At 38.0% G+C, this 18,458-nt stretch overlaps 1 protein-coding gene across 3 annotated transcripts in view; it reads right to left on the minus strand.

The window, feature by feature from the left end:
• Nucleotides 1-2,951: 2,951 nt before the first annotated feature.
• kcnh5b (potassium voltage-gated channel, subfamily H (eag-related), member 5b) overlaps nt 2,952-18,458 on the minus strand; it is a 77,143-nt gene continuing 61,636 nt past the window's right edge. For all 3 annotated transcript variants that reach the window (XM_067420929.1, XM_067420928.1, XM_067420930.1), the window contains one exon: nt 2,952-4,888. In XM_067420929.1, the coding sequence (XP_067277030.1) occupies nt 3,878-4,888 (1,011 nt within the window). In that variant the 3' untranslated portion in view covers nt 2,952-3,877. The remainder of the gene's footprint in view (nt 4,889-18,458) is intronic.

An 18,458-nucleotide genomic window follows, 5' to 3' on the forward strand; every position in this document is an offset into this window, starting at 1 on the left:
TCAGTAAGAATCTGTTCAATCTCATTCACCTTAATTGCAAGTTACTTTAGAATGGCTGTTGATACAGAATGATTGAGCTGCAGATGTTATTGTATTTTACAACAGGGGCTAACCGAACCCTTGACCCTTTGGTCTTTACCCAATTAAATTTGTCTAATAGCCTATACAGTATATACACTGTAGAACGACAGCTCATTGAGACTTTCCATCCACTAAAACCAGTACCCATTAGAACACAGAGGACAAACCTTGTTGTATTCAATACAGCACTAACCCTTCGGTTTTACATTCACAAACTCACATTACTGTTGAAATTGACTTGAATCTGTGAAACAACATTTATGTGTTTGTATGTGTAAAGAGAATATAAAAGCGCATGCTACAGCAAAACCAAGCCAATTCCATATCTGCTATCTTATGCTTCATAAGGTTATTCAGCTATCTCTGCAAAAAGAAAGAGAGTGAGAGATAAATGGATTGTAATCACAGAATCTTGAGGGCTTGATGCCAAACTGCAGACCTGAAAATTGACTTTGGCAGAGAGCTTCATTCGTCTTCCTTTTGTAGAGAACAGGGTCAAACCAGCAGGACTGCAGAGCTGTACTCTTAACCTGCCCAGGTAGTTTTAACTCTCTGTCGCCTGGAAACAGACAGGGAGAGAAGACAGATTGAATCTGTGATCGAAAGAATTGGATGTATTAAAAACACATCAGGTAACTTTTAGAACTGAAAAAATCCTCTTCAGCACATTAATATAAACTTTGATAAAAAGCTGCGAAAATTCCATAATTAAGCAGCATTATTTAAATCCAATAAAATAATTCAGTTAAGAGAACAGTTGTTTTCTTTAAAATGAAACCCATGATCGATTCTTTTTCAGGATTCTTTGATAAATAGAAAGTTCAAAAAAGCAAACAATGTTTTAATTTTTTTTGCAAGAATGCAAGTTTTGCATTTTTTTTTCAATCAAACTTTTGATCAATTGTAATATCATTGCTGAATAAAAGTAATTTAATTTCATAAAAAATGTTTTACTGATCAAAATTAGTAGGTATTTATATACATACAGTATGTGTAGGCATATATATGATATATCCACCGATCAGGCATAACATTGTGACGTGAATAACACTGAGAAGCAGGAAAAATGTGCAAGCGTAAGGATTTGAGCGAATTTGACAAGGGCCAAATTGTGATGGCTAGACGACTGGGCCAGAGCATCTCCAAAACTGCAGCTCTTGTGGGGTGTTCCCAGTCTACAGTGGTCAGTATCTATCAAAAGTGGTCCAAGGAAGAAACAGTGGTGAACCAGAGACAGGGTCTTTGACGGCCAAGGCTCATTGATTCACGTGGGGAGAAAAGGCTGTCCTGTGTGGTCCGATCGAACAGACGATCTGTCATATCGTTTTAAGACGTTAATGCTGGTTCTAAAAGAAAGGTGTCAGAATACACAGTGCATTGCAGTTTGTTGTGTATAAAGCTGCATAGACACAGACCAGTCAGGGTGCCCATGCTGACCCCTGTCCACTGCCAAAAGCACCATCAGTAGGTATTAGAGCATCAGAAATGGACCACGGAAGTAATGGAAGGTGGCCAGCTCTCTGATAAATCACCTTTTCTTTGACATAATGTGGATGGCCGGGTGTGTGCGCATAGCTTAAGTTATGGATGCACTATAGAAAGAAGGCAAGCCGGCGGAGGAAGTGTGATGCTTTGGGCAATGTCCTGTAGGGAAACCATGTGTCCTCACAACTTATAGGACTTAAAGGACCTTCAGGGGTCTAGTGGAGTCCATGCCTTGATGGGTCAAAGCGAGGCAGAGCTGTTTTGGCAGCAAAAGGGGGACCAACACAATATTATTAATCATAATGTTATGCCTGATTGGTGTGTGTGTGTGTGTCTGTGTATGTAGGCTATTTATGCATGTATGTATGTATGTATATATATATATATATATATATATATATATATATATATATATATATATATATATATATATATATTATGGGGGATCCCGAAAAGTCGAAGATTCGATTCATCGATAAGCGGAGCCGGATTCGACCACCGATCTCACGGTCGAATCTTCGCGGGTGTTATGAAACGAGGATTGTACCATTTTGGCAATATGGGGGGTGCTCAATATTTAAAATACATGGCGCAGCGCTGAGCGCCTGTCTTTAAAATCCTGCTGCGCCACAGAACGCCATTTTAAGGTTTTATATTAAATTTCCCTAAAATCGTCAATGTGATTTCACCCTGTGCTACAAGATACACCCATCGTGCAGCTCTTCTGCCAGAAGTCGATTCAAGCTCGCGCGCACAATGTGCGCGTCCGGCGTGAGATACGCGGCGCTGCGCTGAGCTTCGCGTCCAGTGTGCGACCTCTTTAGGCACAATCGGCTTGAGAACTTGCATGTAAACGCACTCAAAGTGTTCTTTTCTTCCCTAAGCAGGTATTTTTTTAAGGTTTATTTATCAAAATGTTCTTTTATATATTTGTGTGATGTTCTGAATTTCGATCGTGGCTTTAAAATTTTATGAGAAAATGTTTTACGAATGTTTATCCACCACATTACCTTTTATTTAAACTTAAATAAGAAAGCCATTGTAAGTTTGTCTGTCAGTTAGCAGGTAGCTTTGGTCGCTTTATTAAAAGCTGTTGCTGTGTGCAGTGTGTAAAGGAAAATAAAAATAGTTTTACCCATTTTTTAGGAGGGTCTTGAGACCCCCGAAGACCCCCCCTGGCGCCACCGCTGACTATCAGTCGACCATATCGAAAGATTTGACAATTCTGATTTGAATGTGTAAGTCCTTAGTCTGGGACATCCCATATTCATTAAATTCATGAGGACATGTCTGGGCATTCCTGTCCTTTGTTTCAGGAGGTAAACAAATCAGTATTATCTTGCATATGAGATCAAAATATTTTAGCTGATACTTACTACTGTAAATACTTATTAGCAATTTTTATTAAGGTTGCATGTAATACAGTTGCCAGATGTAAAGTGATGAAGCTTCAGTCACCAATAGCTGCTATTGGTGCAATATAAAATTAAACAAACCCCAATAACATTGAGTGGTACATTGAAAGCTTGAAATCTAGCACCTTCCAAAATCCTTGTCACCTGATGGTTAAAACACATAGAAAGACAGACCAAAAAGCCCCAGACCTGTCCTACACTGATAACAAATGCAGGTTTTTCTTCTTCAGCTTTATCTCAAGAGCGATGTTAAGGTCCTTTAAGGCAAAATTCTTGAGTGCTGTGAAAGTCATTCATGCATACGTGAAATGTTTCAAACAAGATGCCTTCTTCCTCAGTGATCTGTCATGCTATGTGTTGTTAAAAACCCTGAAATTTGCCTTACGTTGAGATCAAGACAATCAACAGTCTCTTTCATTTAGACATTGAAAATAAGCATTCTGTGAGAATAATTATCTGCATGCATTTAACTGCATAATATACAAGCATTTAAATATAATTACAATTGTATTAGACATCAGGGTTGTGCATTTTTGGCAAGCCAGAACCCAGCTGGACATGCAGAATATATACAAACTCGCACTGAAAAAAAGGGGGGGATAGTTCCTGAATTACTTCAGTGTGCAAAAGTGCTTACTGAACATTAAAGCACTGAAACGAAATATCTTTTAGTTTGTATTTAGCAGTACGTGCCACTGTACTCTGAGAGGGTTCGAGTTCATGGCAGTTATTTAGACCCAGAAACCAACTCCTTCTCCCATACAGATGTTCAAGCTACAGCGTTATCCTCTGAAATCACTAGCCAAGCTCCTATTTAGGAAATTCCTCTATGAGCAGCTGGTATAGTTGCCAGACGTGGATACAACAATCTCAAAAGCCTACTTAATGCAAATTTCTTATGACGACCCCTCATCCTTTTCAGAATCAGCTGTACTGAGTATGGACTCTGTGGTGCTGCCCTGTGTTTTGAGTTTGGGTCTATGAGTTTTCAGAACTGAATCTTCGCTAGATGGGACCTTTGAAGTCTCTAAAAGCAGTCTGAGAATTTGTCCAACCCGTTCTTCTAAAGTCGTCATCCTTCCGTTCAGAGCCTGGATCTCTGTCCGCAGCTCCACCCTGGCCTCCTGCAGTGAGGCCAGGAATGAGCTCTCGCTACTGGGGTAAAAATTACGGGCTGGTCCTTCTCCTCCATCAAGTCCAGGAACAGGGCTCTGTGGTTCCGAAACCCTATCCAGTCTCTGGTCGCTGTAGGTCAGGCCGCTATCCCAAGAGTCTGTTTTGCGGAGTGAATTCTTCCTAGATTCTCCAACTTCCTCGACACTCTCTATCTGAACTTTGACTTCTGGTGAAAGGCGCTCCATAGACACAGCCTTAGCTGCATTGTTTAATCCTCCTTTCCTCTCCTCCTCTGGAGGTGACCCTGGTGCAGCCATGTTGTTTTTCAGTCTCATCCAGCCACGGGCGGTTCCAGCGGGTTTGGTCCGCGCCGTGTTATTCACTTTGAATCGGTTTGCGACTTGGTCCCCGCTGGCCACAGCAGGTTTGAGTTCCATGATGTCGCGGTTGTTCTGCTTGGAGTCGCCCAGTTTAGGATAGGCCAGACAGTTCTGGATTGGTGTGATCTGGGAGATTGTGACCACGCTGCTTGTGGAGCCGTTCTGAACCGTGTGCAGAGAGTTCTGCATAAGAGAGGCGTGTGGTTTTGGCATGCGTGTGGGCTGCTGTTGATTCTTCTCCAGGTCGAGCTGGGCCGAAGCCCCCTGGTTGCGGAGCTCCTTCTGCTGTTTAAACTTCTGGAAAAGTTTTCGGACCGGGTGGTCCACAGGAATGGTGAGTGGGACCTCATTCTTTGAGCGCTGCCTCTCCTCTTCCTCCTTCTTCACATCGCTGATTTTACGGAATATAAACTGAATACAGAGACAAGAAATACCATTAGTTTGATTGGAAGTGGCAGCTACAAGAAATTTGTCTATCTTGAAGATAGAATTTTAATGCAAATTGAGATATCGTTTCTCTTTTTATTATTTAGAAATTATAATCATGAAAAACAGCAAATGAAACGATTTATAAATATTTGAATATTGAACATAAAATAGTCACATGAATATCAAAAAAGAAGCGTTAAAAATTTAACGTACAGTAACAACAGGAATTTCAGCATAAGGGTATTATCAATAATGTGTGCAATGATGAAAGAGAAAGATTTAAATTATACATGTTCTATCTTCCTCTAGAGCCATCACGCTAAAGCTTCTTTCTGTGTCTTGCCATTGTCTGTCCACAGATTACCTATGCTTGGAGATTGTCTTAAATTATATATTTTGGTCTCTTCACCCTCCGCTTTCTCGCTCATATCCCTCTTTTCTCCACATGAAAATCATCACGTTCCTTATTGAAAGAGTGCTTGATTCATTTAGCTCAGCTAATTATATTCATTCAATTGTGTTTTACTCAAGATACTGAAAAAGACAAGAACAATGTCAGACTAAAGGAGAAACATACAACACAAGAGCTTCTGATAACCCATTTACATACTATAAACAGGTTTTTATCCTGTTTATTATTCATTTAAATAGACATTAATAGTGCAGAAATTACACACTTTAAAAATTTTATATAGCTAACATAGACATGTAAAATGCATGAGCTAAAGTGATCGTAAAGACCATTGGTGGCATTTACTGTATGATCTACTCAGGCTTATGCAGCTTTTGGGAAACGCAGCCCAGATCATTTAGAATTGCCTATGATCAAAACAGATTCTTGCGTAATTCAATTGTGCTAGAAGAAATTTAATCCAGTAAAAGAAAGAAACAAAATTGTACATATCTGTGTGCTTGTGTAAAACACAAATGTTTGCCAAAAACAAATGAAATAAAAAGAGTAATGTTTTGATCACGGTCACGGCACACATTACCTTTTTACCCTGTATGTCTTGAGAATTTGTATCATTTTAAATAATACTGAGTGCATTCAAATCTCAGATCTGAACACAGAAATGATGGATTTGTTCAGACACTGGAGCTCACAGACAGAGAGAGTCTGTCATTCTCTTTTACCCTCTTTCTGAAAGTCAGCAAAAAAAGAAACACTGTACTGAAACATTCTCTTTTTGAACATTACAACATTTTCCGTCCCACTGAGGCTTCGTTTGAGATCACACATCTTCCTCTGACACACACGGTTCCTGGTACAGCTTAGAGTTATTTAACACAAAACCAACAGAATTTATTTAATGAGTTCCAATCATGGAGGGAACTGCCGGCATTTGTGTTGTTTTTTAATAACGTTGAGCAATGAAAGCTCATTAGAAGCTCATTCTTCTGATCCCTTTCAAGGCAATAATTGCTTGTTTGCCTTTTCAGCACATCTGCAAACAAAGTTTTATGAAGAGTTAACACTTTAAATTTGATTCCACTAACTCCAGTAAAGACAGGGATGAACTGGCCATAGGACGCACAGGGATACTAGGACCATCTGTAGGCTGTCTGTCAAACTTTAAACATACAAAGCAAAAACAAAGATTTAAAGGAAGAAAATGTTCATCTGGTCGGTCCATTGAAGCCAATGTTGTGGATTTGGGCACAGGAACATAGAAAACTGTCCAAGACTGCAATGTCCCCTAGGGCAACACGAGACACAAAGCAGACACACACAGTCTTCTGCAAAAAAAAGCAATCAATTGTAAACAACAAATCCGTTCGAATTTAAATAAGATACAGGAGATTTACAGTAGAACAAATGTCTTCTGACCATATGTATTCAAATGAAGTCACAAGTGAAGTGAATTTTATTGATCATCTTCTAACAAGGGCACATATTAAGATCTGTGTAGATTAGATGGTAAGCAAACATCAGTTCTCGTAATAAATGTGTTGGATGCAGGATAAATGGGCAGGCATAAAGATCTGAGCGACTTTGACAAGGGCCAAATTGTTATGACAAGGCGTATCTCTGAAACAGCAAGGCTTGTGGGTTGCTCCCGGGCAGCAGGAGAAGGGACAAAACACAAACTGGCGACAGGGCGTTGGGTGCCCAAGGCTCATCGATGCACAAAGAAAACGAGGGCTATCCCGTCTGGTCCCAGCCAACAGAAAGTCCACTGTGGCACAAGCCGGGTAAAATTTTAAATGATAATTGTAGGAAGAATGTGCCATGACACACAGTCTCTGCCGCATATGGTGACCACTGACGAAAGCATCTACAGTGGGCATTTGAGCATCAAATTGCACCTTGGAGCAGTGGAAGAAGCTTGCCTGGTCCGATGAGTTCCATTTTCTTTTACATCACGATGACAGCCGTGTACATGTGCATGTTTCACCTGAGAAACGGATGGCACCAGGATGCACTGTGGGATGATTACAAGCTGGTGGAGGGAGTGTGATGCTCCAGGCAATGTTTTGCTGGGAAACCTTGGGTCCGGCCATTCCTGTAGACGTAAATTTAACACATGCCACCTACATAAGCATAGCTGTAGACCAGCTACGCTCCTTCATGGCAATGCCGTTTCCTGGTGGAACTGGTCTTTCACACTGTGCGTATTGTTTAGGAATTGTTTAAAGAATATGATGAAGAGTTTAAGGAGTTTCTCTGGCCTCCCAAATTCCCCAGATCTCAATCCAATTGAGCATCTGTGCACTGTAATAAAAATTTTTTAGAAAAAAAAAGTTACCTGGTTGCCTTAAAATTTTGAGTTCATTGAAAATAAAATTGAGTTAATACATGAACATTTTTTGAGATTCGAAACCTTTATTAAAATATTATTAAAAGATTTTGTAAGCATATTGGGTAACTGTGTGTGTTTTATTTCTGATGATGCAGTGAAACATGCCAAATAGTGCTATTTTCATGATTTATCAAAAATTTTATGTGGGTCAGCTACAATAATATTTTGAGTTTCTATTTATTAAACAAATGTACTTCATTGTATCAACTCAAATGTTTAATTTCAATAAACTCAAAATTTTAAGGCAACCAGGTTACTTCCTTTTTTTAAAAAAGTTTAACCAACAAAAAACAAAAAAACTTTTTTACAGTTTGGGATCTGCTGCGCAAACAAGTTTGGCCCAAGGCAGATCCACCTCGCAACCTACTGGAGGATCTGCTGCTTGAAGGATCCGCTGCTAATGTCTTGGTGGCAGATACCACAGGAGGGATCTTGTAGAGACTATGTCTTTGCGTGTTGGCACTGTTTTGGCAGGATTATGCATCATCTTATTCAGAGATTTTCTGCTTGTGGATTCGATTGGTTTTTCTGTCTTCTCCACTGACCTTCATCACTCCCTGTGCTGTGACAAGAGTCCTCAGAGAAAGGTTCAAATTAAGGCAGAATCTCTTTCATAATGTTGTAAGAGGACATAACCAAAGCAATTAGTGCATGAAGAGCATGTGAGTGATTAGAAGAGAGAAGCTCTACTCAAATAAACCTGAAAAACATGAACTCAGTTAATACTGTGGTGGTCCAAAAGTAAATGCAACTAACAGAAATGGAGATTTACTCCCAAATCTGTAACTATCAATAAGAAAATGACATCGAATGCTGCATAAGATGAGATCATGAATAATGACATTGTAATTGTGAACTGTCTTGCGGAAAGGACACGATGCAATGCATATTCAGGAATGCATATGGTAATATCAGAGAAATTAACATTGCCAGAAGGCAAATTTGATAAACAATTACCACAAAGAGGTGAAAGGCTGAAAAATATACATGAAAAACTGCAAATATTTTTGTGTCAGAAGAGGCAGACTGCAGATTCAGTCGAGGGCAGAGGCATTATCACATTCTTTACGGATCCTAAGCAATGATACGGTTCAAAATGTTCAAATGAACTGATTCACATTCACCTCAAAGGACTTTAGCATCTTACTTTTTCTAAACAAGAGACAGCTGACCTGACTGTCCTTCCCTGAAGGAATACCACACAATGCACATTGCAATACACATCACATTTTCATGCTTTTTCTTGGAGTATTAAAGCACTCTGTTTCATACTGTAATGGCTATTTTAAGATTCCATTTCTGATCTCAGAGAGACGGAGTGAAGCCTTTGTGCACTGTTGTGTATTCACCTGCAACTGCCAAGAGAATAAGAGATTTAAAGAAAACTTGTGGTCGCTAAGAAGAACAAACTGTCATAATGCATGTGAGTGCTGAGGTTTTAGGTCAGTGAAGCCATTAAAAAAAAAACTATAATATAAGTGTATATGTTTGTGTGTGTATATGTTTTTAAAATAAGTCTCTAATGCTCATCAAGCCTGTATTTATTTGATCAAAAACACAGAAAACTGAAACTGTAATATTGTGAAATATTATTAATATTTAAAATGTTTCTTTAATTTTAATATACTTTAAAATTTAATTTATTTCTGTGATGCTACATTTTCTTCAGCATCATTATTCCAGTCTTCAGTGTCACATGATCTTTTAGAAATCATTCTAATATAATGATTTGATACTATTGATATTATTATCAATGTTGAAAACATTTATGCTGCTTAATCTTTTATGGAACCTTATGCTTTTTTCAGGATTCATTGATGAATAAAACATTAAAAAGCATTTATTCAAAATAGAAATATTTTCTAACAATATAAATATTTAATTATCACTGTTTATCAATTTAACACATCCTTGCTGAATAAATATTAATTTCTTTCAAAAAAAGAAAAACAAATTCTGACCCCAAACTTTTGAACAGTAGTGTATATTGTTACAAGGTTTCTATGTGTGAGAGCAAGCGTAATGATTTTTCGGAATATTAGGCATCGGTTACCTGTGGCTGCTGCTAAGCTTTTTATGCATACAATGATTTTTCCACATTTATCTTATTGTGCTACAAAAGCTGGTCTCAAGCAAATGTAACAACATTGAAGCCATTGTATACTCTCTATAAGCAAACTGTGAAAGTTTTAGATAAAAAAAAATCAAAGAGTTATCATCTGCATTATCATCAGAAATGATAAATTATTGATGTTTGATAGTTTTTTATTCTTTGCGGATATGTGTTTGATGGATAAGTTAATTCAGGATCTTGCGCCACCACCTCTTAAACAGTGTATTACTTTCTGTAAAGACAACTTTAGGGAAACCAGGGCATCCGCTACAGGCGTTCTTATATAGAGCAGCAGAAAGATGGAAGTCATTGCCAATTCATATTAGAGAGTATACATCATTAAGTATTTTTAAAACGGAACTTAAATTTTGGTTTAAGAAAAATCAGTTGTGAGATTATTTATATTTTTTTTAAATTTTTATATCATTAACTTCTATGTGATTAAATATTTCTGATATTATGATATGATATTATTTGTTTATTTTATTATTGTTTTTTTGTATTGTTATTATTATTTTATTTTATTTTAATTTTTTTTTCTTTCTTGGATTGTAATTGAATGCTGTAATTGTATTAAACATCATCCTGCCCAGGGACTGCATATGCAAACTAGCTATCTTAGCGAACTCATTTGTGTTGTGTATGGTCCCTGTTAAATAAATAAACTAAACTAAACTAAGGGTGCATTCACACTTGTCATGTTTGGTTCGATTAAAACGAACCCTGGTGCGGTTGCTCGGTTAGTGCGGTTCATTTGAACATATGTGAACGTTGCCATCCGAACCCTGGTGCGCACCAAACAAGCGGACCGAGACTGCTAAAAAGATGGGTCTCGGTCCGCTTCCAAACGAACTCTGGTGCGGTTCGATTGATATATGAACGCAACACGGACCAAAGACATGTAAACGGACCAAAAACCGGACGTAATGTCACAAGATGCGACGCATAGTCAGCTTATTTGACGACGCAGAAAGATCGGTGTATCCAAAATGAGTAACTTTAACGTTAGAGGGCAAACGTGGAGCAACGAGGAAGTGCCTCATCAATACTTGGTCCGACGAGCATGTTTCGAAAATGCTAGAAAAAACACACAAAAAGCATAACGTTACCTGGTTTTTCTCATCAAATGTTGCCCATACAGACAACAGAGCGGCCGTCTCTTTTGCATAAGAGATAGCCGTATCTTTTCTGCACAACGGAGGAAATCCTGCTGCTGTTTTGAATGTTTTGAACATTTTATGAGCTCTTCATGAGTTCTCAGCTGGTAAAAATAATGCCATATGTACACGCATAAAATGACCGCGTGTAATCCAGCACACAGCGTTGTTCTGAATGTTCGGTAAGCAGCTCCTGCGTCATATAAGCCGACCGATCAGGTTGTGAGTGTCTCACTATGCCTTTGGTTCGGTAACTTTAGGTTCGCCGTTAAAAATGCCAGTGTGAACGTTAAGCGGACCGGACTATATGTTTTGTTTTTGTTTTTTGGTCCGGACCAAACGAACCAAACTAACCGAACTACAAGTGTGAACGCACCCTAAACTAAACTAAACTAAACTAAACTAAACTAAACTAAACTAAACTAAACTAAACTAAACTACACTAAAGATTTATCTTTTAAATAAATGCTATTCTTTTTTGGGGGAAAAATATTCATCAAATAATCCTAAAAAAGCATCACAGGTTATTAAAAAATTATTAAGCAGCACAACTATTTCTAACATTGATAATAAATCATCATATTATATTTCTGAAGGATCATGTAACACTGAAGACTGGAGTAATGGCTGATGAAAATTCAGCTTTGCATCACAGAAATAAATTATATTTGAAAGTATACTAAAAGAGAAAATCATTATTTTCAATTGTAATACATTTTTACAATAATACTGTTTTTACTAATACAAAGATTTGTATTAAATAAATGCAGAAAGAAATACTGATAAGGAAATCAAAGGAATACTGACTCTAAATAAATAAGTTATATAAAAAAATAACAAAGTACATCTTTGGTCATTCTGAATATGTCATTTGTCAGTCCTTTTCCAGTTTGAATGTGTATTGTGTGTGTAGCATTGAGGCTTGAGTGACTTAAAAGGACACACTGTCCTGTTAGCAACACAATAATATAACACACACACACACACACACACACACACACACACACACACACACACACACACACACACACACACACACACACACACACACACACACACACACACACACACACACACACACACAGTGGGGAAGCGTCTTCTCTCTGACGAGAGGTAATTGGCTCAAAATGTGTCCAGAACGTTTACTGCTGAGAATCACTGACAAATGCTTCAGACTCTCTTACTGTCACATTACAGTTAGAAGGAAACCAGGTGTGCTCACTCTCACTCTCACTCTCACACACAACTCCTCATTATATACTAATAGACAATGTAACCCTTAAAATGTAAGAATCCCCACACAGGTGGAGAAAAAATAAATAATTATCTGACATTACAGCAGCAGAAATATCACAAACACAAGCTTTCAGATTTACAGCTGCCACCACATAACTTTCACGCATTATTGCCAGCAAGCAAGAAAGCCAAAAAATAATAAAAAAACTAAAATTCAGGCCTGCTCCTCTCCTCCATCAATCTCTCCCCCTCTAGAATGTTCTGGAAGCACTCAAGAGAGAAGCCATTATTACAAAGAAGAAATCGGCAGGAGGGTCGCAGCTTCTTTACCAAGGTGTCGCCGTGTGCATCCATGATTAAATGACTTTTTTTCTTGGTAAGAGCTCTTGGGGATCTGCCTGAGGCGAGTGAATCGAAACATTCCATCTTTATTCAATTGTTTTATTTTTTGTAACTTCTTTCTTTTCTCATATATTTATCATGTAGTGTGCCTGAACTTAAAAATGTGTATCTCTGTACTCTCCTGAGCCCCGGCACTACAGAGAATAAACTTAAAAACATCACTAATTAGACCACTAAACAGACCATGGAGATGAAGACAGAGAGACAGAGAGAGAGAGAGAGAGAGAGAGAGAGAGACAGAGAGAGAGAGAGAGAGAGAGAGAGAGAGAGAGAGAGAGAGAGAGAGAGAGAGAGAGAGAGAGAGAGAGAGAGAGAGTGTCTTGAGGGGAATTTCTAAGAATAAATGGCACCAGTTGCTAGCGTAGTGTATGTGCTTATGCTGTTCACGATAAGCGCCTGATTCACTAATGAAACTGTAATCAAGCAATAGTACAAACACTAAAACTTATATATTAAAAAATACATATTATATTAATTATTATTATTTAATAAAATAATATCATATAAAATAATGAATATACATTTTTTTTTGTCTCTTAACATTTGTTCTCATCTCATTCTTTCAGTCACCGTACCATACCTAAACCTCCCTCCCTCCCTCCCTCCCTCCCTCTCTTTCACTCACTCACACACACACAAACACACGTGCACACACTGAGGGGGAGTGTATCAGTCTCAGTGGGTGATTAGGTGACACATTAGGGTTGTTCATGTAATCCAGCCTGTCACATGCAGTCACGCACACGTAACATATGGGGACATTTCATAGTTGTAATGGTTTTTATACCGTACAAACCGTATTTTCTATCCCTTTACACTGCCCCTGCCCCTAAACCTACCCATCACAGAAAATATTCTGTATTTTTACTTTCTAAAAATACTCATCCTCTATGATATATAAGCATTTTGCAATAGGGACATGGCCAATGTACTCATATTTCACCCTCTCCTTGTAATACCTGTGTCATACCCATGTCAATATACACATTTGGGTCCTCAGATGTCACAAAAACATGCCCACACACACACACACACACACACACACACACACACACACACACACACACACACACACACACACACACACACACACACACACACACACACACACACACACACACACACACACACACACACACACACACACACACACACACACACACACACACACCTAATGCAGCCATGAAAGATGAAAACTGGTCTAATTCTGTGACAGAGACTGATGAGATATGAAATTCAGTCTTCGGTTCAATTTACTGCTTAAAGAAAATAATTTTAAAACTGTCCACATCTCTTTGCCTAAGAAAACATATGACTCTCAGGGTATATAACACATACAGCACAAAAATCTGCCATTGCTGGAGTCTTGCCGGAGTTCTACAATAAGAAATGATACATAGTATCAACTCAAGAAAAAACACTTGTAGACACAGTCAGGAATGCTTTTGGCAATTTTATTATTAATTTTAATAAAACATTATTATTAAAACATTATTATTATTTAATTATTATTTAAACATAATAAATATTTTATTATTAATGCATATAAATGCACTTATTAAACTATTATTATTATCACTATTATAATTATAGTTGTTGTTATTGATTATATTTATATATATTTGTATATTTCTAATAATTATTATTAACATCAACAACAACAATAGGATAATAATTATATTATTGTTCATTATTATTAATACCAATAGAAATAATAATTATAACCATAAAGTGAGTATTAGATTAGAGTATATATTATTATTTTATAAAAGTAATATTACATAGAGGAAATAAAGCATTACCTCTAGAAAAAAACAATCTCTAAGGCTGTATACACAGTCAAGAGTCCTTTGGTTATTTTATTAACAAAATATATATTTAAAATTATTAACTTGTTAATATATATACACATACATACATACAGGTCCTTCTAAAAAAATTAGCATATTGTGATAAAGTTCATTATTTTCCATAATGTAATGATACAAAATAAACTTTCATATATTTTAGATTCATTGCACACCAACTGAAATATTTCAGGTCTTTTATTGTTTTAATACTGATGATTTTGGCATACAGCTCATGAAAACCCAAAATTCCTGTCTCAAAAAATTAGCATATCATGAAAAGGTTCTCTAAACGAGCTATTAACCTAATCATCTGAATCAACTAATTAACTCTAAACACCTGCAAAAGATTCCTGAGGCTTTTAAAAACTCCCAGCCTGGTTCATTACTCAAAACCGCAATCATGGGTAAGACTGCCGACCTGACTGCTGTCCAGAAGGCCATCATTGACACCCTAAAGCGAGAGGGTAAGACACAGAAAGACATTTCTGAACGAATAGGCTGTTCCCAGAGTGCTGTATCAAGGCACCTCAGTGGGAAGTCTGTGGGAAGGAAAAAGTGTGGCAAAAAACGGTGCACAACGAGAAGAGGTGACCGGACCCTGAGGAAGATTGTGGAGAAGGACCAATTCCAGACCTTGGGGGACCTGCGGAAGCAGTGGACTGAGTCTGGAGTAGAAACATCCAGAGCCACCGTGCACAGGCGTGTGCAGGAAATGGGCTACAGGTGCCGCATTCCCCAGGTCAAGCCACTTTGGGCTACAGAGAAGCAGCACTGGACTGTTGCTCAGTGGTCCAAAGTACTTTTTCGGATGAAAGCACATTTTGCCTGTCATTCAGAAATCAAGGTGCCAGAGTCTGGAGGAAGACTGGGGAGAAGGAAATGCCAAAATGCCTGAAGTCCAGTGTCAAGTACCCTCAGTCAGTGATGGTCTGGGGTGCCATGTCAGCTGCTGGTGTTGGTCTACTGTGTTTTATCAAGGGCAGGGTCAATGCAGCTAGCTATCAGGAGATTTTGGAGCACTTCATGCTTCCATCTGCTGAAAAGCTTTATGGAGATGAAGATTTTGTTTTTCAGCACGACCTGGCACCTGCTCACAGTGCCAAAACCACTGGTAAATGGTTTACTGACCATGGTATTACTGTGCTCAATCGGCCTGCCAACTCTCCTGACCTGAACCCCATAGAGAATCTGTGGGATATTGTGAAGAGAAAGTTGAGACGCAAGACCCAACACTCTGGATGAGCTTAAGGCCGCTATCGAAGCATCCTGGGCCTCCATAACACCTCAGCAGTGCCACAGGCTGATCGCCTCCATGCCACGCCGCATTGAAGCAGTCATTTCTGCAAAAGGATTCCCGACCAAGTATTGAGTGCATAACTGAACATAATTATTTGAAGGTTGACTTTTTTGTATTAAAAACACTTTTCTTTTATTGGTCGGATGAAATATGCTAAATCTTTTAGATTTTTTGAGATTTGGAGATTTTTTTTGAGATTTGGGGGGTTTCATGAGCTGTATGCCAGAATCATCAGTATTAAAACGATAAAACACCTGAAATATTTCAGTTGAGTTTAATTTTTATCATTAAATTATGGAAAGTAACTTTATCACAATATGCTAATTTTTTGAGAAGGACCTGTATATATGTAAAATTATATATTTTTATTTTACAAGGCAGTGCAAGGTGGTCTGGTTAACTAACACATGTATGATTCTCATTGTTCTTCAATGATGTTATTGTTTGCTTATAACGCCAAGAGAGCCATATAGAGCGTGTGAAAATTTTATGTGGTTTGACAGTAGTACTGTTGTAGTTTAGGCAAAAAACAGTCTCAAAATTTGCCAGACACAGTCTTATTCTGGGTCACATCATTAATGCAAAAGCCTTCTGGAAGAAGTGTTTCTGTGTTGTGTGTCTGCCTGAAGGCCCACAAGCTGTCTAATAGACTCTAACTGATTAACTTGAAAACACACAAACGCACGCACACACACACACGTCAGTCATCAAACACAACATACATGTGAGAATAGTAGACAAACCTTCTTAAAATACACCCTTAAAAATGGTGCCAGGAAGAACCAAAAATGGGGTTTCACAGTGATGCTATAGAAGAACCATTTTTGGTTCTCCAAAGAACCATTTTGTGAAAGTTTCATCAAAGAAACATTTTTATAGTCTAAAGACCCTTTCGCACTAAAAATAACCTTTTGTGCAATGGAAAGTTTCTTTGGATATTAAAGGTTCTTCATTGAACCATACACCCTGCCAAAGAACCATTTAAGAACCTTTATTTTTAACAATGTACAATGAAATCATCGCACAAACATCTGCCCCACACACACACACACACACACACACACACACACACACACACACACACACACACACACACACACACACACACACACACACACACACACACACACACACACACACACACACACACACACACACACACACACACACACACACACACGTTGGTCTATGTGGTTTACAGGGACTCTCCATAGGCGTAATGGTTTTTATACTGTACAAACCGTATTTTCTATCCCCTTACACTGCCCCTGCCCCTAAACCTACCCATCACAGGAAACATGCTGCATTTTTACTTTCTCAAAAAAACATAATTTAGTATGTTTTTAAGGCCATTTGAATTATGGGGACATTTGATATGTCCTCATAAACCACATTTATAGAGTAATACCAGTGTAATACCCATGTAGTTATACAAATTTGTGTCCTCATAAACAGGCTCACACACACACACACACACACACACACACACACACACACACACACACACACACACACACACACACACACACACACACACACACACACACACACACACACACACACAATATATAAAACACCAGCAAGTCTCTTTTTGCTCTATTTTTCTCCAGTGTGATGCCATCTGATTTCTTAGCCCCCTCTCTCTCTGACCTCTTTTAAGTGAAAGATATGCTTGAAATCGAATCTTTCATTCTGTTGACATCCCCAGGCTCCCTCAATAAATACACTAAACAAGACGGTCCTTCATTTGTCCACAGAAGAAATCTGAATTCACTATTCTGCCGTTTGGTTTCTATACTATAAGGATTAATTGTTGTTAAATGAAAATAATTATATCAGCAGATGGCAGCTTCATTTCCATTGACTCTCCCTGCGTCCCAATTCGAAAATAGAATTAGTATGTCCCAAATCGTAGTATGTTCAAGCTACACTGTGTGATATTTTCCCCCATCTAGCGGTGAAATGGTATATGACCATTCAGTGAATATTAGTTTCAGATCCTCTCAATTCCGATTTCGTTTCAACTCCTACGGTGGCCGATTTAGTACAAGATTAACATGGCAATCCCCCTCTTCACATCCGACACGGTGCCATCGAGTGTTAAAACGCGAAAGGCGAAGCTTGAATTTACGGGTATGTCCCTCTTTGGCTAATGTACTTTCAAGATGGAGGGCCAAAATGGTGACCGGCATTCGAACCCCTCACCCGTATGTATTTTCAATGGCATATTATAAACTTACGAGAATACTTTATTATGTGAAAGAAGTAAATATACATTAATAAGCACATACATTTTTGAAAGAATAAATTGTTTTTAAGTACATTATATTATATTTCATTATATTTCACCAGCAGCAACACTGTTAACTTTTGATACGTTTGGAAATTAACATTAATATGCATCATTATATTAAAACTGCAAACACATGAGGGGAGTATCTGCATTAAAGGAACACACATGGCAGATCAAGTCAACATTTCAACGTGTGGCTACATTTCTCTCCGATACGGTAGGAAATGAAACGGAATGTGGAGGATTTTAAACTATTTGAACTGTGACGAATGTGACGATGATTGACAAGGCAGTTAAACGGTGATGAGATGCACATATAAGCGACAGAGTCCATTAAATATGGTGAAGCAGTATGTCCCGTAGTTTGCATACTTTTCTGCTTTACACTCAAAAGTATGTACTT

This window comes from Pseudorasbora parva, chromosome 17 (genome assembly GCF_024679245.1).
Source record: "Pseudorasbora parva isolate DD20220531a chromosome 17, ASM2467924v1, whole genome shotgun sequence".
Lineage (NCBI taxonomy): Eukaryota > Metazoa > Chordata > Actinopteri > Cypriniformes > Gobionidae > Pseudorasbora > Pseudorasbora parva.